The sequence below is a fragment of the Megalops cyprinoides genome, chromosome 10 (assembly GCF_013368585.1).
Source record: "Megalops cyprinoides isolate fMegCyp1 chromosome 10, fMegCyp1.pri, whole genome shotgun sequence".
Taxonomy (NCBI): domain Eukaryota; kingdom Metazoa; phylum Chordata; class Actinopteri; order Elopiformes; family Megalopidae; genus Megalops; species Megalops cyprinoides.
In genome coordinates this window covers 25,161,560-25,178,828 of record NC_050592.1, presented here as the reverse complement: position 1 = coordinate 25,178,828, position 17,269 = coordinate 25,161,560, and the positions used below count along the sequence as shown (strand labels likewise).

Genomic DNA, 17,269 nt, shown 5'->3' with positions numbered 1-17,269 from the left:
ACTGATTTTCCCAACAACAAAGGCAGGCGAGCATAATCTCCCCTCCCCCGCCACGCCATGAGTGTGTGTTTCTGATCACACCTGCAAGGTTAGCGTGGCTGTGTCACTCATCCGCTGCCGGCAGAAGAGGGGGGGGGGGGGGGGGGGTGGCGGGGCAGGGCCAGACCCTGGACTCTGCTTAAAAACATGCCAGAGAACTACACGATTTGCTGAGTCAACCCGTACGGGGAAATGTAGCTACTGCAAGATTTTTCATCGCGTATTGGAGGGAAAAATAAGCTCCATGTGAACTTTCCTGGTAATCCGTGAATGGACTTCGCATCTGTCCTCGAACACCGCAGTTTGCCTCTCTGCATCATTATCAACGGATGGAAACATCTTTTCAGTTCATTTTTCATGATTTCCCTGAATGTGATTTTCTGTATCTTCTAACCAGGAAAACAGTCTTTTTATATTTTTTACTTTTAAGTACCAACTTTGTTATTTTGATGTCTTATTCCTATTATCGGATAAGATCCACCTTATGAAGGGAGGAGCTTTGAAAGTGGAGGGGTGCGGGGGTGTATTTTGGTGCGCCTGCATTTTCAGGGCCTACTAACAGGATATTTAATGGCTGTTGTGTCACTGAGTTTATGTTGCATCTTGGGATATTTTTGCAAGGAGCGGACGGGGCTGTGAATCTGATTGGCTGAGCGGTGTTTCGCTGCTTCTGCTTCGGATTTGGGGCTTGTTTAGAAACACTCTCCTGAGTCTCTCCTCGGATGTTAGTGGCGTCAGTAATCTCACTTCAAAGCCGCTTGCCTCGTGGTGTTCGAGTCCTCTGTCTGACTCTGCTTCACACAAACGGACCCTCTGTTGGAGGTTTAAAGACTCTTAACGAGCCCAATGAGTTTTTCTACATATATAAATATATATAAATATATATATATATATATATATATATCTTTCATGTTTCTTTTTCTTCCAGATTAGGCTAGCTCTCCTGCAGCTTTGTCAAAGTCGAGCTCTTTTAGGTGAACGTGAGAAGTGAGAAGCCCGAAGCAGGTGCTCACCTAAAATGCAGAGACTCTTGCAACCTGAGCTGAAACAGCATGATGGAGGTTTTAGACAGAAACCCACCCCCAGCCCCCAACCCCCTTGCAAAAAACCTCCTGAGCTGCCAACACTGAGCTGCCGCCTTGAGAGCTTTTCATCCTTCGTACATCCATCACAGCTGTAAAAGAAAGAGCGTGTGTGCGTGTGTGTGTGTGTGTGTGTTCGTGTGTGTGGATATGTGTTTGTAGTGGAATCGCAGTGTACCAAACGCTGGACCGCTGCAGACTGCAAGGCCTGAGATTATGGGGAAAAAAAGAAAATAAACATCAACAGTGTTGGGATTTCTCTGTGGAGGTTCGCCATCTCCATCCTGTTCATAGCTTTCTTATTTTCTTGGATCACGTATGTTATGCATATGTGTTAAGTATTCAGTGCATTTCAATGCACAGCTCACTCATTGCAGGAAAAAAAAAATCTTTCTTAGGCTCTCTGCTGAGATGAAGCAGTCTTTAGTGTGCATGTGCAGCTGTGTGTTATGATCCAGCATAGTTCAAATGGAAGCTGCTGCAGAGTGGAACCGTGGAGCAAGAATCACCCCCTTGCTCATCAGCGGCATTCAAGGAACGGAGATGGATATTATAATTTATAATCATTCAAATTTATTGTAATTTTTTTCCGCTGAGGCTACGGTCGAGTCATGGCCCGCGTTGCAGTGTCGGTCTCATCCTTGTGGATCAGTGAGTCGTTTGAATGCCATGTGCTGGTCGGGTTGAGTCCGGAGTCCTGGGAGAGATCCGACGTTTTCCCGAACCCGTTTCCTCGGCTGGATGTCTCCAGCGTTTCTCGGGGTGTCTCGCTACCTTGAGTTAACCAGCTCTCCCCACAGCAACCCCCAGGTGCTCCACCGAGACTGGGGGGGGGGGGGGTCACGTGGGGCATCAAGAGGGGTGGAGAATGAACGAAAATAGTCAGGAGTAAAATTAGGATTCCTGCCTTCAAAATAAAAAAAGGGGAGAGGAAGGAAGAAAAGTGTGGTGAAAATGAGAAAAAGCGATTTTAAAGGCAGATTGCAGGGCTTAATGAGCTGAGAAAGGGCTGTAATTTATGTTGCTGGGAGCTAATTTTCCTTATCTGGAATTTGACTTTAAACATAAAGTTACAGGAACTTTAAATGACGTGGATGGCAGGGGGAACCATTTTATACTTCAACTCAAGGGCGAAATGTAAGAGCTGTTAAATGAAGCCATTTGGTTTATTGTTGGATTAGTTACTCTGAAGCTTGCATTCCAGATATATTTGTTTAATTAGAAGTTAAATTTTAATTCTGAAAATTTTCTCTTCCTTTTTTTTTTAAAGTTTTATTTTCTGTTATGGCTTGCAATTATGAGAAATGTTTAACATTTTGTTGAAAAATTAAATTATGCAGGTTTTCCTTGAATCCAGGTTTTGATATATTATAAAATATGGTGTTGATGAAAAATTAAATCTGGAAGTTGGGGCGGAGTGAGTAAGTTCTGAGTCTCTGAGTCTCTGAGAAGAAAAATTTCTCAAGAAATTTAACCTCATGTGCTCTTACTTTTTTCCCCTATATTTTTCTTGTTTTGTTTAAAACGTCCATAAACTGCATACGGTGCAACTTTCAGTCATCCAAAACCGTGTTTGGCAAAGAGCAGGCTGCAGATGCTCCTGTGCACGGACTCATTTGCTTCTGGAAAACCAAACTGGGCACGCGCTCGACGAAGCTCTCCTCCGGGCACTGCCAGCGAGCCATTAATTGGGTTTCCTCGTCAGCAACCGAAAGCGTTGACCTGCACGAGCTCTCAGTTTATGACGGATATTTATGGACGCGAGCAGCGGAACCGTTCACAGAACCCGCTGGCAGGTGTTTCTGACACCTGAACCCTTCCTGGGTTTTTTTTTCCCCCCCTCCAGGTTGTGGTAAAGGGAAACGAGAGGACAGATGCCGGAGTGGTTATTGGGCGTGAGAGCGAGGGCTGGCGTTCAAACTGGGCCCCCTGTCCTTCCAGCCTCACTACCCAAGCACGTCCTCTAGTTTGTATTTCCGCAAATAGCTGCACTCAGACTGGCACGGGGCCTAATAATAATTCCTGTTGTACTGCCAAAAAATCCCATTTACTCTGCAGGAGGCTTGTGGGGTGGGGTGGGGGGAATAGGGGGGAGCGGGGGGAGGGGGGGGGGCGAGGATGGCTCTGCAGTTAACCCATTTGAGCCTCTCCGCCTGGTGATGGCGCTGGCAGATTGGAGCTCCCCCGCGCAAGCTTCAATCTATTAAGCAAATGTGACATTTTGTTTTGCCAAACAATTCTTTTGTGGCGAGCGGCGGGGATTGGGAAAATTGCAGAGCAAATGAAAATGTACGCTCCAGCGTAATGCAGTCTCTGTTTCAGGTGGGGGGGGGTGGAGAGGGAAACATATTTCGCTGAAGTCTCTTTTTTTTCGCGTGCGCGCTTGCCGAACTTTTTTTGTTGAGCAGATGGAGGGAGATCTGTCGTATCAGCATGGCCGCTTTGACAGCCTGAAGGCCGATTTGTAAATACAACTCTTCTCCCTGATTCTAATACCGCGAGGTGCCTCTTATCCAATAAAAGCCTGAAAATCTGTCTCTCTCTGACACCTCTCTGACTGAAAAATGCCAAGAATGAGAATAAGAATAAGACTGCAAAAAAAAACGGTTTGTTGAGATTTTTTTTGCTTTGAAAAAGTGTTCTGGGAATTTGCCCGGATCCTCGTTCTCCTGTATGCAGGCATGGGAAACTTTGTTGAGTGTGGGCGCGGGTCCGTCGTGTTAAAACTCAGTCTTTGTGATTAACATTTGACTGTGGTGATTGGTAGCATTGGGAATGTAAGGCTTCACAAACGCTGTGATGGGCAGGGCAATCCCTGACCCATATGAACCAACCAGAGGGCTTTGTTCTCCATAGCAAAAAAATGTTATAATTGGATTAGACTGGTCACTGATAACATAAGGTTTCACCATTTACATGGGGGTGGAGGAAGCCTAACCCCCATCACTTGCTGATTGCATTGCATGTGATGATGCATCTGAAACTTTGGGTTTTTTACTGCGATGAGCTCCCCTGCCTTTTGCTCTGCATCGTTGAAGGTGATGTTCCGGCTAAGGGTGTGTGCACAGAACATCGTCTTCTTTGAATCGCAGCTTGGATGTGTAGCGATTTTGTTGCAAAATCACCTCTCCTCTCACCACGCTCTGGTACTATAAGTTTGATAAAAAAAGAACCTTAACTCTAGCTGTGATCCCTGTCAAGCATTAACACTGTGGCTCAGTGGTAAGGAGCAGGGCTTGTAAACAAAAGGTTGCCGGTTCAATTCCCAACTGGGACACTGCTGTGGTACCCTTGGGTACTTAACCCACAATTGTCTCAGTACATATCCAGCTATATAAATGGATAAAATTGTAAATAACTCTGGATAAGAGCTAAATGACAATAATATTATGTAATGTAATAATCACAACACGTCTTTTGAAAGCTATGAATGAAGCTTACATAAATATGTGTGTATATGCATTGGTTCATCATCTCTTTTTGCATCTGTTCCCATGATGCATTAGGTGACTGGAGAAGCCTTAGGTTCTTTGGAAGCTGTGTTGGCACATGCTTATTTATTGTGTTTCTGTCTCTCTTTTGTTCTCACCTCACAAGCGAATTAAGATGTTAGTTTAGTGAGGTAGCCTAGACACCTGTGTAAAAATAACTGGTCTTCATTTGCATCCGGATTAAGTCCAGTCGTAATTTCTGGTTTACTCTGTTGTACCCTGGAAAATGTTACAGGAAGAACAGTATTGTTCTCTGCTTTCATGAAATTTATTGGAATGCTTCTCCCTTTAACATCTGGGTATGTGCACACACACAAACACACACACACACACACACACACACACACACACACACACACACACACACACACACGCATACATACACAGGAAAAGTTTGGATCGTGGGTTTGCATTCCTCGGCGTTGTCTTGACAAGCCATCACTCAGATGCCTCTCAGAATTCAGCGAGCGCTCTCCGTGGCGACGATAGTAACCATGGCGACCGGCGACAAGCTCCTGCTAGTGAGAGAGACACGGCGTTGACAGCATTGCGATGATGCTTCACAAGACATCCAAGTTTTTTTTTTTTTCTTTTTCTTCCTCTGGAAAGTCAGTAAATATTTGCTTATTTAGCGAAGGAAAAAAGCGACTGCCCCCACCCATGACGCCGCCTTCGGAGCACACAGTGGCGTAGTAATTACGCGATAAGTTATGGTGCGGGGGAGACCTTGGCGGAACCCGGTCATTAAGGTTTTTGTGAAGCGTTCCGCACGGTAGCGCACGTTGCGGCCTCCGCTCTGGTGAGAGTTTTCCCCGCAGAGCGTTGTCAACCTGCTTTCCCTCGCGGAAGAAAGCGGAAACGAGAAGTAGTCCTGGTTATCTGCATAGCGTGTTTCTGCCTCCAAAAACGGTGCTGATGAGTTTTCAAGCCCCCCCCCCCCCCCCCGCCCCAAAAAAAAAATCTTCCTGGTAGGCATGCATCCTCTTAGTGTTTTATTTTCCACAGAATGCTGGTTTGTTCTTCATTGCAATTGCTTCAGTGATCAAATAGATCATAAAACGACTCAAAAACCTACATTAGACATGACCAGAAATTGTGTTTACTAATAATTTTAAAGTAACAGATTCAGTTTTTTTTTTTTTTTTTTTTGTTCAGTAATTAAAGAAAGCACTTTGGCCGGCCACCAGAAAGGCAGAACTTCCATTTAGATTACCAGCCGTCTAATTAACACCACACGCTTATTTTCTGTAAAAGTGCTGGTCTCTAATGGCGCTGTAGATTGATTTAAATGCAAACTAGAGAGGATTTAATGAACTGCTTTTACAGAAAGTGTTTAACAGGAATTTCCCCGCTCACAGACAGGTTGGGAAACAGCACTCAGACCATTCATTATTCATTGTTGTATTTTCTCTCCAAACGGGTGCCTAATTGCTTTAAAACATCTAAAGAGGAGCCCATAAGCAGCAGGCACATCGTTGCAGAAGTGGGAACAGGTGAGGTAGAGCACTGAGAGCAGATACTTGTGAGGTAGAGGAGTATGAACAGAAGCAGATGAAGTAGAAGACTGTGAATAGATACAGGTAAGGCAGAGGCCTGTGAACAGATACAGGTGAGGCAGAAGACTGTGAACAGATATAGGTGAGGCACTTCCTCTCTCTGTGGTGAGGACTGATAGCCTGTGTTTGGTAGTGAAGCCTCTGTGTGTGCTCACTTGTACACCCTCGGTTCACTGCCGTTCTGTCAGGATTCAGCAGTTTGCCTTCACTCTTGTTCTTGTCTATGTCCAGTATTGCCAGCTCTCACAGGGACTGTGTTCAGTGCATGCTTACTGGCATTCAGGGACTGTTCAGTAGCGTGGACTAGCCGCCTCTCTGTCTGTGTTAGGTTGTGTGGGCTCACTGCCTCTCTGTCTGTGTTAGGTTGTGTGGGCTCACTGCCCCTCTGTCTGTGTTAGGTTGTGTGGGCTCACTGCCCCTCTGTCTGTGTTAGGTTGTGTGGGCTCACTGCCTCTCTGTGTTAGGTTGTGTGGGCTCACTGCCTCTCTGTGTTAGGTTGTGTGGGCTCACTGCCTCTCTGTGTTAGGTTGTGTGGGCTCACTGCCCCTCTGTCTGTGTTAGGTTGTGTGGGCTCACTGCCTCTCTGTCTGTGTTAGGTTGTGTGGGCTCACTGCCTCTCTGTCTGTGTTAGGTTGTGTGGGCTCACTGCCTCTCTGTGTTAGGTTGTGTGGGCTCACTGCCTCTCTGTCTGTGTTAGGTTGTGTGGGCTCACTGCCTCTCTGTGTTAGGTTGTGTGGGCTCACTGCCTCTCTGTGTTAGGTTGTGTGGGCTCACTGCCTCTCTGTCTGTGTTAGGTTGTGTGGGCTCACTGCCTCTCTGTCTGTGTTAGGTTGTGTGGGCTCACTGCCTCTCTGTGTTAGGTTGTGTGGGCTCACTGCCTCTCTGTCTGTGTTAGGTTGTGTGGGCTCACTGCCTCTCTGTGTTAGGTTGTGTGGGCTCACTGCCTCTCTGTGTTAGGTTGTGTGGGCTCACTGCCTCTCTGTGTTAGGTTGTGTGGGCTCACTGCCTCTCTGTGTTAGGTAGGCTGGATTCACTGCCTCTCTGTGTTAGGTAGGCTGGATTCACTGCCTCTCTGTGTTAGGTAGGCTGGATTCACTGCCTCTCTGTGTTAGGTAGGCTGGATTCACTGCCTCTATCTGTGTTCTGTAGTGTGCGTTTATATGTTCAGTAATCGAAACACTCAGAAACTGAACCCAGTGCAGAAACTGAACCCAGTCCGAGAACAAGTGACAGTCCTGTGTAGAGCTCCCTCTCCTCTCTTTATTTACACAAAAACTCACTACTTTATCCAGAGCCCAGCCAAGACGCAAACCACAGTCTCCCCTCTTTTATACATATACTCACCACATCTTGTGCATTTTGCACTGTAAAACTCTGTCTCTCATCTCTCTCGATGTGTCTCTGTGTGTGTGTGCTTTGCTGTTTCATTTCATAGTAGTGTCACATACTAAACTAACATTAAGACTATATAAATAATACTCTCCCCCTGGCTGTTGAATTACCCACTCACCCATGTTCTCAGTGGAGCATAGCAGCAAATAAACAAACCACATTCACAGACCTCCTCTGCATGGTTACATACAAACCACATTCACAGACCTCCTCTGCATGGTTATATACAAACCACATTCACAGACCTCCTCTGCATGGTTATATACAAACCACATTCACAGACCTCCTCTGCATGGTTATATACAAACCACATTCACAGACCTCCTCCACATGGTTACATACAAACCACATTCACAGACCTCCTCCACATGGTTACATACAAACCACATTCACAGACCTCCTCCACATGGTTACATACAAACCACAATCACAAACCTCCACATGGTTACATACAAACCACATTCACAGACCTCCTCTGCATGGATATATACAAACCACAATCACAAACCTCCTCCACATGGTTATATACAATCCACATTCACAGACCTCTGTCACAGACTTTATTGAAAGCTCCTGCTACAGTTTTCACACAAACCATATCCATATCTTAACACGGAAACCACGTTCACACAGAGCTCATTCCCTGGTACAACACAAACATCCTCTGTGCAGTCATAGCCAGTCTGAATTGTTCATATTTACATTTTGCCTGGGTTTCCATTCCGCTCATGTGGGCTTCAGTGTGATGAACGTAATTTTTCACCAGCGCGGTGATGCAGCTCCCCCAAATTCCTCCAGCCACCCCCAAGCCCCACCCTTGCAGTCTAAATGACCCCCCCCCCCGATTAAATGAGCCTTTGGTACTGAACATGTCCTTGCCTATGTGTATGCACATTGTGTACATGCGTGTATAGGTCATTGTGCGTGCACATTCGTGGGGGTGTACGTGCTTTGTGCGCACGCCTTAAAGGTCTGCAGGTACCGCGCCATCACCGTCGATTGATTCCGCGGCACCGGGGCTGTTAACGCTGCTCTCGGAGCAGCTCTGCAGAAGCCGCGCGGATTCAATCAGCCGGGGGGCCCCTCGAGAAGAATTTCCATGCTAATGCCACGAGCCAATCCTATCTGCAGAGCCCTGCTTTTTCATCAACACAGAGATGAACCCCCCCCCCCCTCGCCGCGCCACTGCCGTATTGATCTCATCGAGAGCCGTAGTGATCAAAGTGTGAATAAATACATCTATAAGGACGGCTGTGTGGAAGCGGCGCCGGTGCCGGCGAAGCAGGTGCTGAGCGGGACAGAGCCCCGTGCGGCGGTGAGGTGTGGTGGAGCTAGCGGGCCGCTCAGCCTGGATGGAGAGCGGTAATGCGGTTAGCAGGAGCGCGTTAGTGAGAGCTAGCACTGCCGCTAGCTTTACGCTTCAGAATGGTGGACCCTCTGTGGGTGGCACGGGATCTGCGGAGGGCAGGGTGCCTCGTATCGGTGCATGTCACAGCCAGATCCGCCCTGGGTCACCCTCAACACGGTCACCCGTCCCCCCCAAAGGGCATCATTTCCACTCGCCTGCTAAAGTTCACATTCACCTGTTTTCCTGGGAAATTGCAATCAATTTCAAGCTCCAAGAGTACGTTTGTACCCATCATATTTTACAGATTGTAGTTCATTATATCGGGACAATCTGAATTTTCTCTGTAAAATGCTATCAAGAAATATAACATAAAAAAGCAGAAAAAGGATATAGTATGGAAATTGTTTCTTTTATAGCACTTTTCTCGCTCCTGTTTTGCCAGGAGTTTGAATGAACATTGAAGGCATTATGGGTGTGTGTGTGTGTGTGTGTGTGGGTGTGTGTGTGTGTGTGTGTGTGGGGGGGGTTGTGCTTTAATGGCAATGCATGGCATTGTTAAAACAGATTCACTTTCCCCAACACACCCTAGAGAGCTGTGTCTCTCCAATCACAGGACGGATGAAATTTCACACAAACGCTGCAGTCACATAGTGTCCGGGGAATTACTTACAGTGGTGCTCGAGTTGTCCTGGTAATGAATTGTTTCGCAAGATGAAACGCGGGAAATAAATCGCTAACGTCCAAAAGGAGAATTTGTGCCGGCGCTGTGCAATTTGAAATTGATTTCATTGTCTGCCGTACTTACATGTAGAGTAATTTTCAGCACATTTTAAAAGTAGCAGTCTTTGTCAGGGCCTACGGATTTAGTAATCCCAGTTGTTGATGCGTTTTCAGTGCTTGTACTACATCTTGCAAAGTACTGATGCCGCTTGCTGTTTGATAGATTGTCCATCCCTTTGTGTGGCTGTCAGTGTGGAGATGAACTGAATGATCAGGCTATTTTCGGTGCCTGATCCTCTCAATGACTCTTGCCGAAATCATTCCAGACGCCCCACACAACACTCTGAACTGCCTCCTCTGACTTTGTGAAAGGCCTTAGTCTCCGTCTATCGGTTTGGCTGTCCAAGCATTTGTGACCCTCTGATTGACCTCTCTGACACTTACGCTGAACCCTTTCCCCTTCTGCCCCCCCCCTTTCTTTGCAGATGCTGGTCACCACCCCGGAGAAGTGGGATGTGGTGACCCGGAAGAGCGTGGGGGATGTGGCGCTGTCCCAGATAGTGCGTCTGCTGATCCTGGACGAGGTGCACCTCCTTCACGAGGACCGAGGGCCCGTCCTGGAGAGCCTGGTGGCCAGGACGCTACGTCAGGTCAGTCACCTGGGGCAGCCCCTTTCATACACTCTGTACCACCATCATCAAGCACGTCACATGGGCCACGTCATTCATAGCACTTTTATGCATATACAGGTACACATGCACTCTGCAGATATAAATATCTCACAGTTCAATTTCTGGAAGGAAATAGCTGAACTATAACTATGTTTCGCAGAGTGTGGTACTTAATAAACCACCCCTCCCTCCTCCCGTAGTCTGTTCTGTGTTCATTTCTAGAAACTTCTCAGCTGTTGCCGGTGTGTGTGTGGGGGGAGCGGCGTGATTGCGGAGTTTGGTTGGGATCTCTTCCGCGAGCGGAAATCTCCTGTTTAGCATGCGGCGGCGGGGACAATTACGGCGAGGCACGGCTGCCGGAGGCAGCATGCCCCTGATGAGGATTGGCAGCCGCCCCTCGCCGGAATCAGCCGGGGCATTTCGGATATTAGTGTGATTATGCAAATCCCGCCGCCACGCCGAGTGATCGGAGCCCGCCGCCTCCCCGAGAATCCCCGCGTACCTGTTAGCCGCGGTGACGAGTCGCAGTCAGCTGTCAGTCACGCAAAGCGAGGAAAAAAAATGAGGAAAATTGAATTGCATTGAGGGAAAGATGCACGTTCGAAGCGTGACCGATATAGGTTGGATCTGCAGTGTCCTAAGCAGTGGCGATTTTTTTTGTTTTGTTATTTGTGTTCATCTCGCATCTCACATCCCGCACACACACACGCACACACACACGGACACACACTCTCTGCCCTTGGTAATGGCATGCGCTGGCACTCCGGCTGGCCAGCTGCAGATGCCCCTTTTTCACAGCTGTCATAATGAATATAGTGAAGAGTGATGAGCTTTTAGAGCGGCCGTTTGTGCACATTGTTATTCATCACAGGCAGTGGGAATTATGGACAGCGGTAACTGCGCATTAAAGGCTTCTGATGCTTTTCGGCGCCCGGCTTCACCTCCTAACCTTGGCGTTCAGGTCTCTCTGTGTTTTTTTTTCCGAAAACTGCGGCCGACCGAGCTAAGAGGACGACAGGGATGTCGGATCGCGGCCGGCTGAATGCAGCGGCGGCCGCGTGTTTCATGTAGCTTTGTTCTGGGTTGGAAGCTTTTGAAACGCGAGTTCACGCCGCAAATGTTACTCACGGTGGAGAGGGCATCTTGCCGTGGAGCGGCGGCCCTCGAAAAGCCCAACTGAAAGCCGGCACGCGAAACGGAACAAGTGTCAACAGCGTTCCGTAGGCGAGGCTCCAGAGGTGTTTCGCGCTGCATTCATCAGCATGGTAGGGAAAAGAGGAGGAGTGAATAAAATATAGACGGGGAGGAAAAAGAGGGGACAGGTGGTCGACGAGGGCAGTTCTTTTCTGAGGCACGCGGCCCTTTCCCAAGGGTTAACCAAGCGGTAATTGAAAAGCGGTCTCAACGTGTGACCGCTGTTTACTTGGTTCACAGCCTATTTGTGTGGAGCCTTAACTGATATCTTTTCAAAAAAAAAAAAAAAAGAGTCGAGGCCTCTCCAACCCCACAGAGAGAGAGAGAGACAGACAGAGGGAGATGCACTCCCTGTTATCCTGCTGAAAAACCACAAGTGCAAGAGAGTTTTTTCTTTTTTTTCTTTTTTCCCTGTGAATTTGAGGTCTGGGTAGCCTAATTTAATGCCTTCTCGGAGTACGTTCACATCCCCAGCCTTCTGTTAGCGGCTGGACTGAAGGAACTCCTGGCAGCTGGGTATGGTTCTGCCTGCCACGGCCTAAGCACCAGAGGTTAGACATCCCGAAGCTACACCACCAACATCCCTGTCTGGATATTCTGTTCCTTATTTCATTTTTTTTTATTTTCAGTATTTTCCTTCTATTTTTTTCTGTTTTTTAATCAGGTAATCATCGTTCTTAAACTACAGTTTATATAGTATACTATATAATGTAGTATAATACAGCAGTTTGTTCCCTCTGTTTTTTTTCTTTTTTTTTTTATTCAGGTAGTTATTGTTCTTGCACTAATATTTATGTAGTTTAGTATATAGTATAGTATGATATAGCAGTAAACTGTTCTTGCAATTTTTGTAGCGATTATTGCATCCTAAATTTCACATCTGTAAACCTGCCTCGGCATTAGTGTGGGCCACATTAAGCCGTGCTGATAAAGCACAATTTAAATTTGGAGATGAGAGAGAGGGAGACAGGAAAAGACAGAGTATGCCCTCATTTAAGCATTCTGTTCAGCAGCTTTCAGATTGATCTAGAATAAGCAAATGCTTGTTTTATTCTCCCCCCCCCCCAGCCATGTGAATGGATCCTCGCTGCCGCTGATGTCGTTGTTCCCCTGTCTTTGCGTTGTCACCCTGGCCACCAGCTAGCTGCCCCCTGTGACCTAGTTTCTATCCGCAGGGTAGAGCACAACTGTAGGCATATCGTCAGCTTCATTAAGTTCTGCCGTCTCTTAAATTGTCTCTCGCCGGATTATTTTTAAGTATGAGCATCCTGTCTGTTTTTCTTCCTCTGCTGATTTGCGCGTAATCTGAATGTGCCGCTTTGGGGGATGAACGGTGTGCGGTACTGCAGGGGCCGATGCACCAAAACAGAGACTGACCTGGAGCGTCCGTGCTACTGCTGGTGGATACACTTGCAGAGAATTTCCTTTCTCGTCTTTCAGAGGCAGAGGACTCCCGCCCTACAGGGGTGAGGGGCAGAAGAAGAAAAAAGGGGAGAAAATGGGCTCAGTGCGTTTCAAGGTTGCATCAGGCCTCGGCCATCACCGCAGTGCACAACAGCAAAACACCACAAAAAAAATCTGTTAAATGGACTTAAGAAATGGCCATGAGGCTTGCTCTGTTGTGCCGCTTGAGGTGGAGACAGCGTGTGCTGTCCCGGAATGGCTGCGCTCAAATCGCAGTTTTTGCTTTTTCCTCTGCCCTTTGCCTTTTTCACCGAAACATGCGTGTTTCTTCATATGTGGCACACGCCTCCACTAAAAAAAAAGCCTGAAAAAGCCTCTTTAAGAATGGATTTGCTGGGTTCATTGAATAGTGCTTTTCTTTGATCTGGGAAGTTTGGCTGCAGGAGCCGCAGGGAGAGGGCCAGGGTGCATGGGCCTCCCCAGGAAGGTCCTCCTTTGTGTCTTTCTGCTGTCTGTATGAAAAATATGTGCAAAAATAAGATATCAAACGTATGAAGAACTGGGAAATAGAATTTTTATATATATAAATAAAATATGTATGGTTGCCACCTGTGTGCAGTTCTGTGAGATGTACTATTGCAGTATATTCGTCCATATATGGTGACACTTTGGCGATAATGTATGTTTTAGTAAATAGCGTTAAACGTGTTGAATATGGGTTCATGTAGAGTGATGGCGGCAAAAAGAGCACAGCGTGGAGGGAACTTCTAAATTCAGTGGATAACATGAAGAAAGTTGCTTGTCTTCCCCCTCAGAGGAAAACAGCTAAAGCACTTCTTTACTTAAAGCCTGAGAACAACAGCAAAGCAGAAATGGCTTTCCTATGTTCTCCAGTTTAATTAAGGTGCATATGCAAAGTAGCGGGTCAGACAGCCACACTTTTTTTTTTTTAGGTTTTCATGCCTTTAAAAGAGTTTGCATTATTGATTGGCGCACAGTAAGCAAGAATGCAACCTCTGGAGGTCGAGGGAAAAAAAAACAACAACCTAAAAACCATGGAAGTCATCAATAAAATATGGAGTTAATGCTGGAGGAGAGCTGTTCCTGAAGGGAAACATTTTCCCTCATAATACAAACCCAGTGCAAGCTCCCTCACACCAGCCAAAATAAATTAGTTGATTAATGTTGTCTTGTTATTTTAATTAATCAGTGTGAACACTCCTGTATTTGATTGGCGGTATTAAAACTGTAATCTAACTGATGCATTTAAATACATTGTTTAAATAATAACTGATGGACTGTTTAATGCAATCCACATAATAGCCAAGGTAAGGGGTCTGAAGCACTCAAGTCTGTCAACGTGGAACCATCAGTGCAGGGGCCTGAAAGTTTGCTTTTGTGCCAATTGTACCGTTCAGTTTCCGGCAGCGTGCTGCTAGCCTCAGGAAAAAGGTGCTTTGCAGGTAGATTATGCTCCAAGACTCATCTTACCCCCCAGGAAGTCAAAATAAAGGATTTGGCATTCAAACTAGTGGAAAAAATTGTATTAAAGAAGTTTTTTTTTTCCTTTACCTGCAGGGATGTAAAAAACAGGCTTCGGGTTGCACTGTTTCACAGCAGAGCAGAGCATTTTGCAGTTTTAACAATGAGCAGCTGCACACCTATTCATCTGAATAGAGGCGCACACACTGTCCCCCCTGAGATGCGCAGTGCGCGGCGGCATTGTGGTTGATCTGCAGATCTCCACGGCAACTGCGGTGCCATCAGAGAGGAGTGCGGCGCGGCCCGGATGCGGCAGGGAGAATGAGGCTCTGCTCGGCAGGTCCGGCGCTTTGGATTGGCATGAGTGAAGCCGCTCCTGGAGATTCGCTTCCGTGCTGTTGTATTTACACCGTTCCCGTCAGGGGGAGAGGAGAGTGGATTTGGCGTTGGCGTGAATCACGTCTCACAGATGATGGGCGTGACTCACTTTGTGTTTATTATTCATAAATATTAATACTTACCTGAAACCCAGAATGCGTTACAAATTTCCTTTAATCTAAATGTAGTGATATAGCTGTAAGATTGATCATAGGAGCCGAGCAACAATCAAAGCAGCATGTACTGTTACGCCCTACCCTCTGCACTGTTACGCCCTGTACTCTGACATGTTACGCCCTACCCTCTGCACTGTTACGCCCTGTACTCTGACAGGTTACACACTGCCCTCTGCACTGTTACGCCCTGTACTCTGACATGTTACGCCCTACCCTCTGCACTGTTACGCCCTGTACTCTGACAGGTTACACACTGCCCTCTGCACTGTTACGCCCTGTACTCTGATAGGTTACACACTGCCCTCTGCCCTGTTACGCCCTGTACTCTGACAGGTTACACACTGCCCTCTGCACTGTTACGCCCTGTACTCTGATAGGTTACACACTGCCCTCTGCCCTGTTACGCACTGCACTCTGCACTGTTACGCACTGCAGTCTGCCCTGTTACGCCCTGTACTCTGACATGTTACGCACTGCCCTCAGCACTGTTACGCCCTGCCCTCTGCACTGGTACGCCCTGTCCTCTGCCCTGTTACGCACTGCAGTCTGCCCTGTTACGCCCTGTACTCTGACATGTTACGCACTGCCCTCAGCACTGTTACGCCCTGCCCTCTGCACTGGTACGCCCTGTCCTCTGCCCTGTTACGCACTGCCCTCTGCACTGTTACGCACTGCCCTCTGCCCTGTTACGCACTGCCCTCTGCCCTGTTACGCACTGCCCTCTGCCCTGTTACGCACTGCCCTCTGCACTGTTACACACTGCACCCTGCACCGTTACGCACTACTTTGGGCCATGTTATGCTTCACAGTATTATTGGCTACAGTCTGATGCTGCATGGCTGCGTTCTGACTCACTGCAGTGACCTGCACTGCACTGTTACGCACTGCACTCCACACTAATATGCCCTGCGGCATTACAGGACGCTTTCTGACGCACCGCGTTGCGACGGGGCGCGGTCTCAACTGCCGCGGCGCTCTGACGCCCCTCGACAGCACCGGTTGCGCGCACAGCGAACGTTTTGGGGTAAGTGCTCTCCCCAGATCCGCAGCGCTCCGTCCAGCGGCTGTTTATAGATCTCTAATTAAGACAACAGCTCAATTACCGTGACGGGCCGGGCTAGCGGAGGGGTTCATTAGGAGAGTGGGGCTGCGAGCTCGCCCCGGCACGGCGGATCCTCCCGGGCTGATGTTTCCACAGTACCTCATCCTTCCCATGCCTCAGTGACTCCTTTCTCCTCCGGCGTCTGTTCCGAAAAAGCAGAAGCTGTTCTGCTGCCCACACACTTGACCTAATCACAGTAATGACGCACATTTGTCGGGGTTAAACTGCACGGCAGACCAAAGAAGAGCCCGCGTCTACCGGCCCGCGTCTCGGGGATGAACCGGTGACGGGTTTGTTTTGACAATTCTGACAGCGCGGCTGCATCGGCAGCACACGCGCGCACAGTCTTAATTGGCTGAGTTCATGTCTGAGGAGAGGCAGCGTTTCTGTTTAAAACGCAATATTGACTTCTTGTTTAAATAATAGATTGGTTTCGCTTTTATCTTTTGAGGTAGAGAGCTTGAGAGACCAAACATTGCAGCAATATGCATATGTTTGTGTGTGAGTGTGTGCGTGTGTCTGTCTGTCTGTCTGTGGTGCCAGAGCAGGCTGAACTAAGGTACGTTTGAGCAGTGTAAAAAGTGCTCCACACTACACACACCCCCACCGTTTCAATCACATGAAGAGCAACGTCTGCCACAGTCAGTATTAGCAGGCAGAGTGTAAGCACTGCTTCCTGCTCAGTGAAAACTAGTAATCATAACAAATAGAACAACCATGGATAACAAAAATAAAACAGGACACGATGCTTCATAATTGCTCCTATTTATTTCAATGGAAATACAGATTGAAAAAAAAAATACTAGCTTCATTTGATTTTGCCGAATCAGTTCACAGCAGATTTTTGGAGCAACAGATGTGTACAGTTTTGGTTATGGCACTGTTGGTAACTGATGATAAATTAATAGGTTTTACTGCCTGATGATTACGATCACTTTTATTAGCTGTAAAAATGGCAAACATTACTCGGCAGTCTTCATTGGTGGTTTCGAAATATCCCAGCATGCTCTGGGAAGGAGACAGGTAAAAAACAAAGTAAAAAAAACAAAAAAAAAAAAAAAAAGTGGTTACGAAAGCGCCATGTTCCCGCTGCATGTACCTGGGTGGATGAATGCATGGTCCATAAAATAAATGGTGAATGAGGCTGGGGGGAAGGGGGGAAGGGGGGAGGGGGGTTGTACAGGCCATTTTTAAATGGCACTAAGAAATGGACAGGATTAGGTGCTTCCACCCA

General features: G+C 47.4%; 1 protein-coding gene across 1 annotated transcript in view; it reads left to right on the top strand.

Annotated features, from left to right (window-relative positions):
* Window positions 1–17,269, top strand: part of ascc3 (activating signal cointegrator 1 complex subunit 3) — a 195,927-nt gene that overhangs the window by 66,959 nt on the left and 111,699 nt on the right. The window contains exon 11 of the mRNA XM_036538487.1: window positions 10,114–10,278. Within this exon, the coding sequence (XP_036394380.1) occupies window positions 10,114–10,278 (165 nt within the window). The remainder of the gene's footprint in view (window positions 1–10,113; window positions 10,279–17,269) is intronic.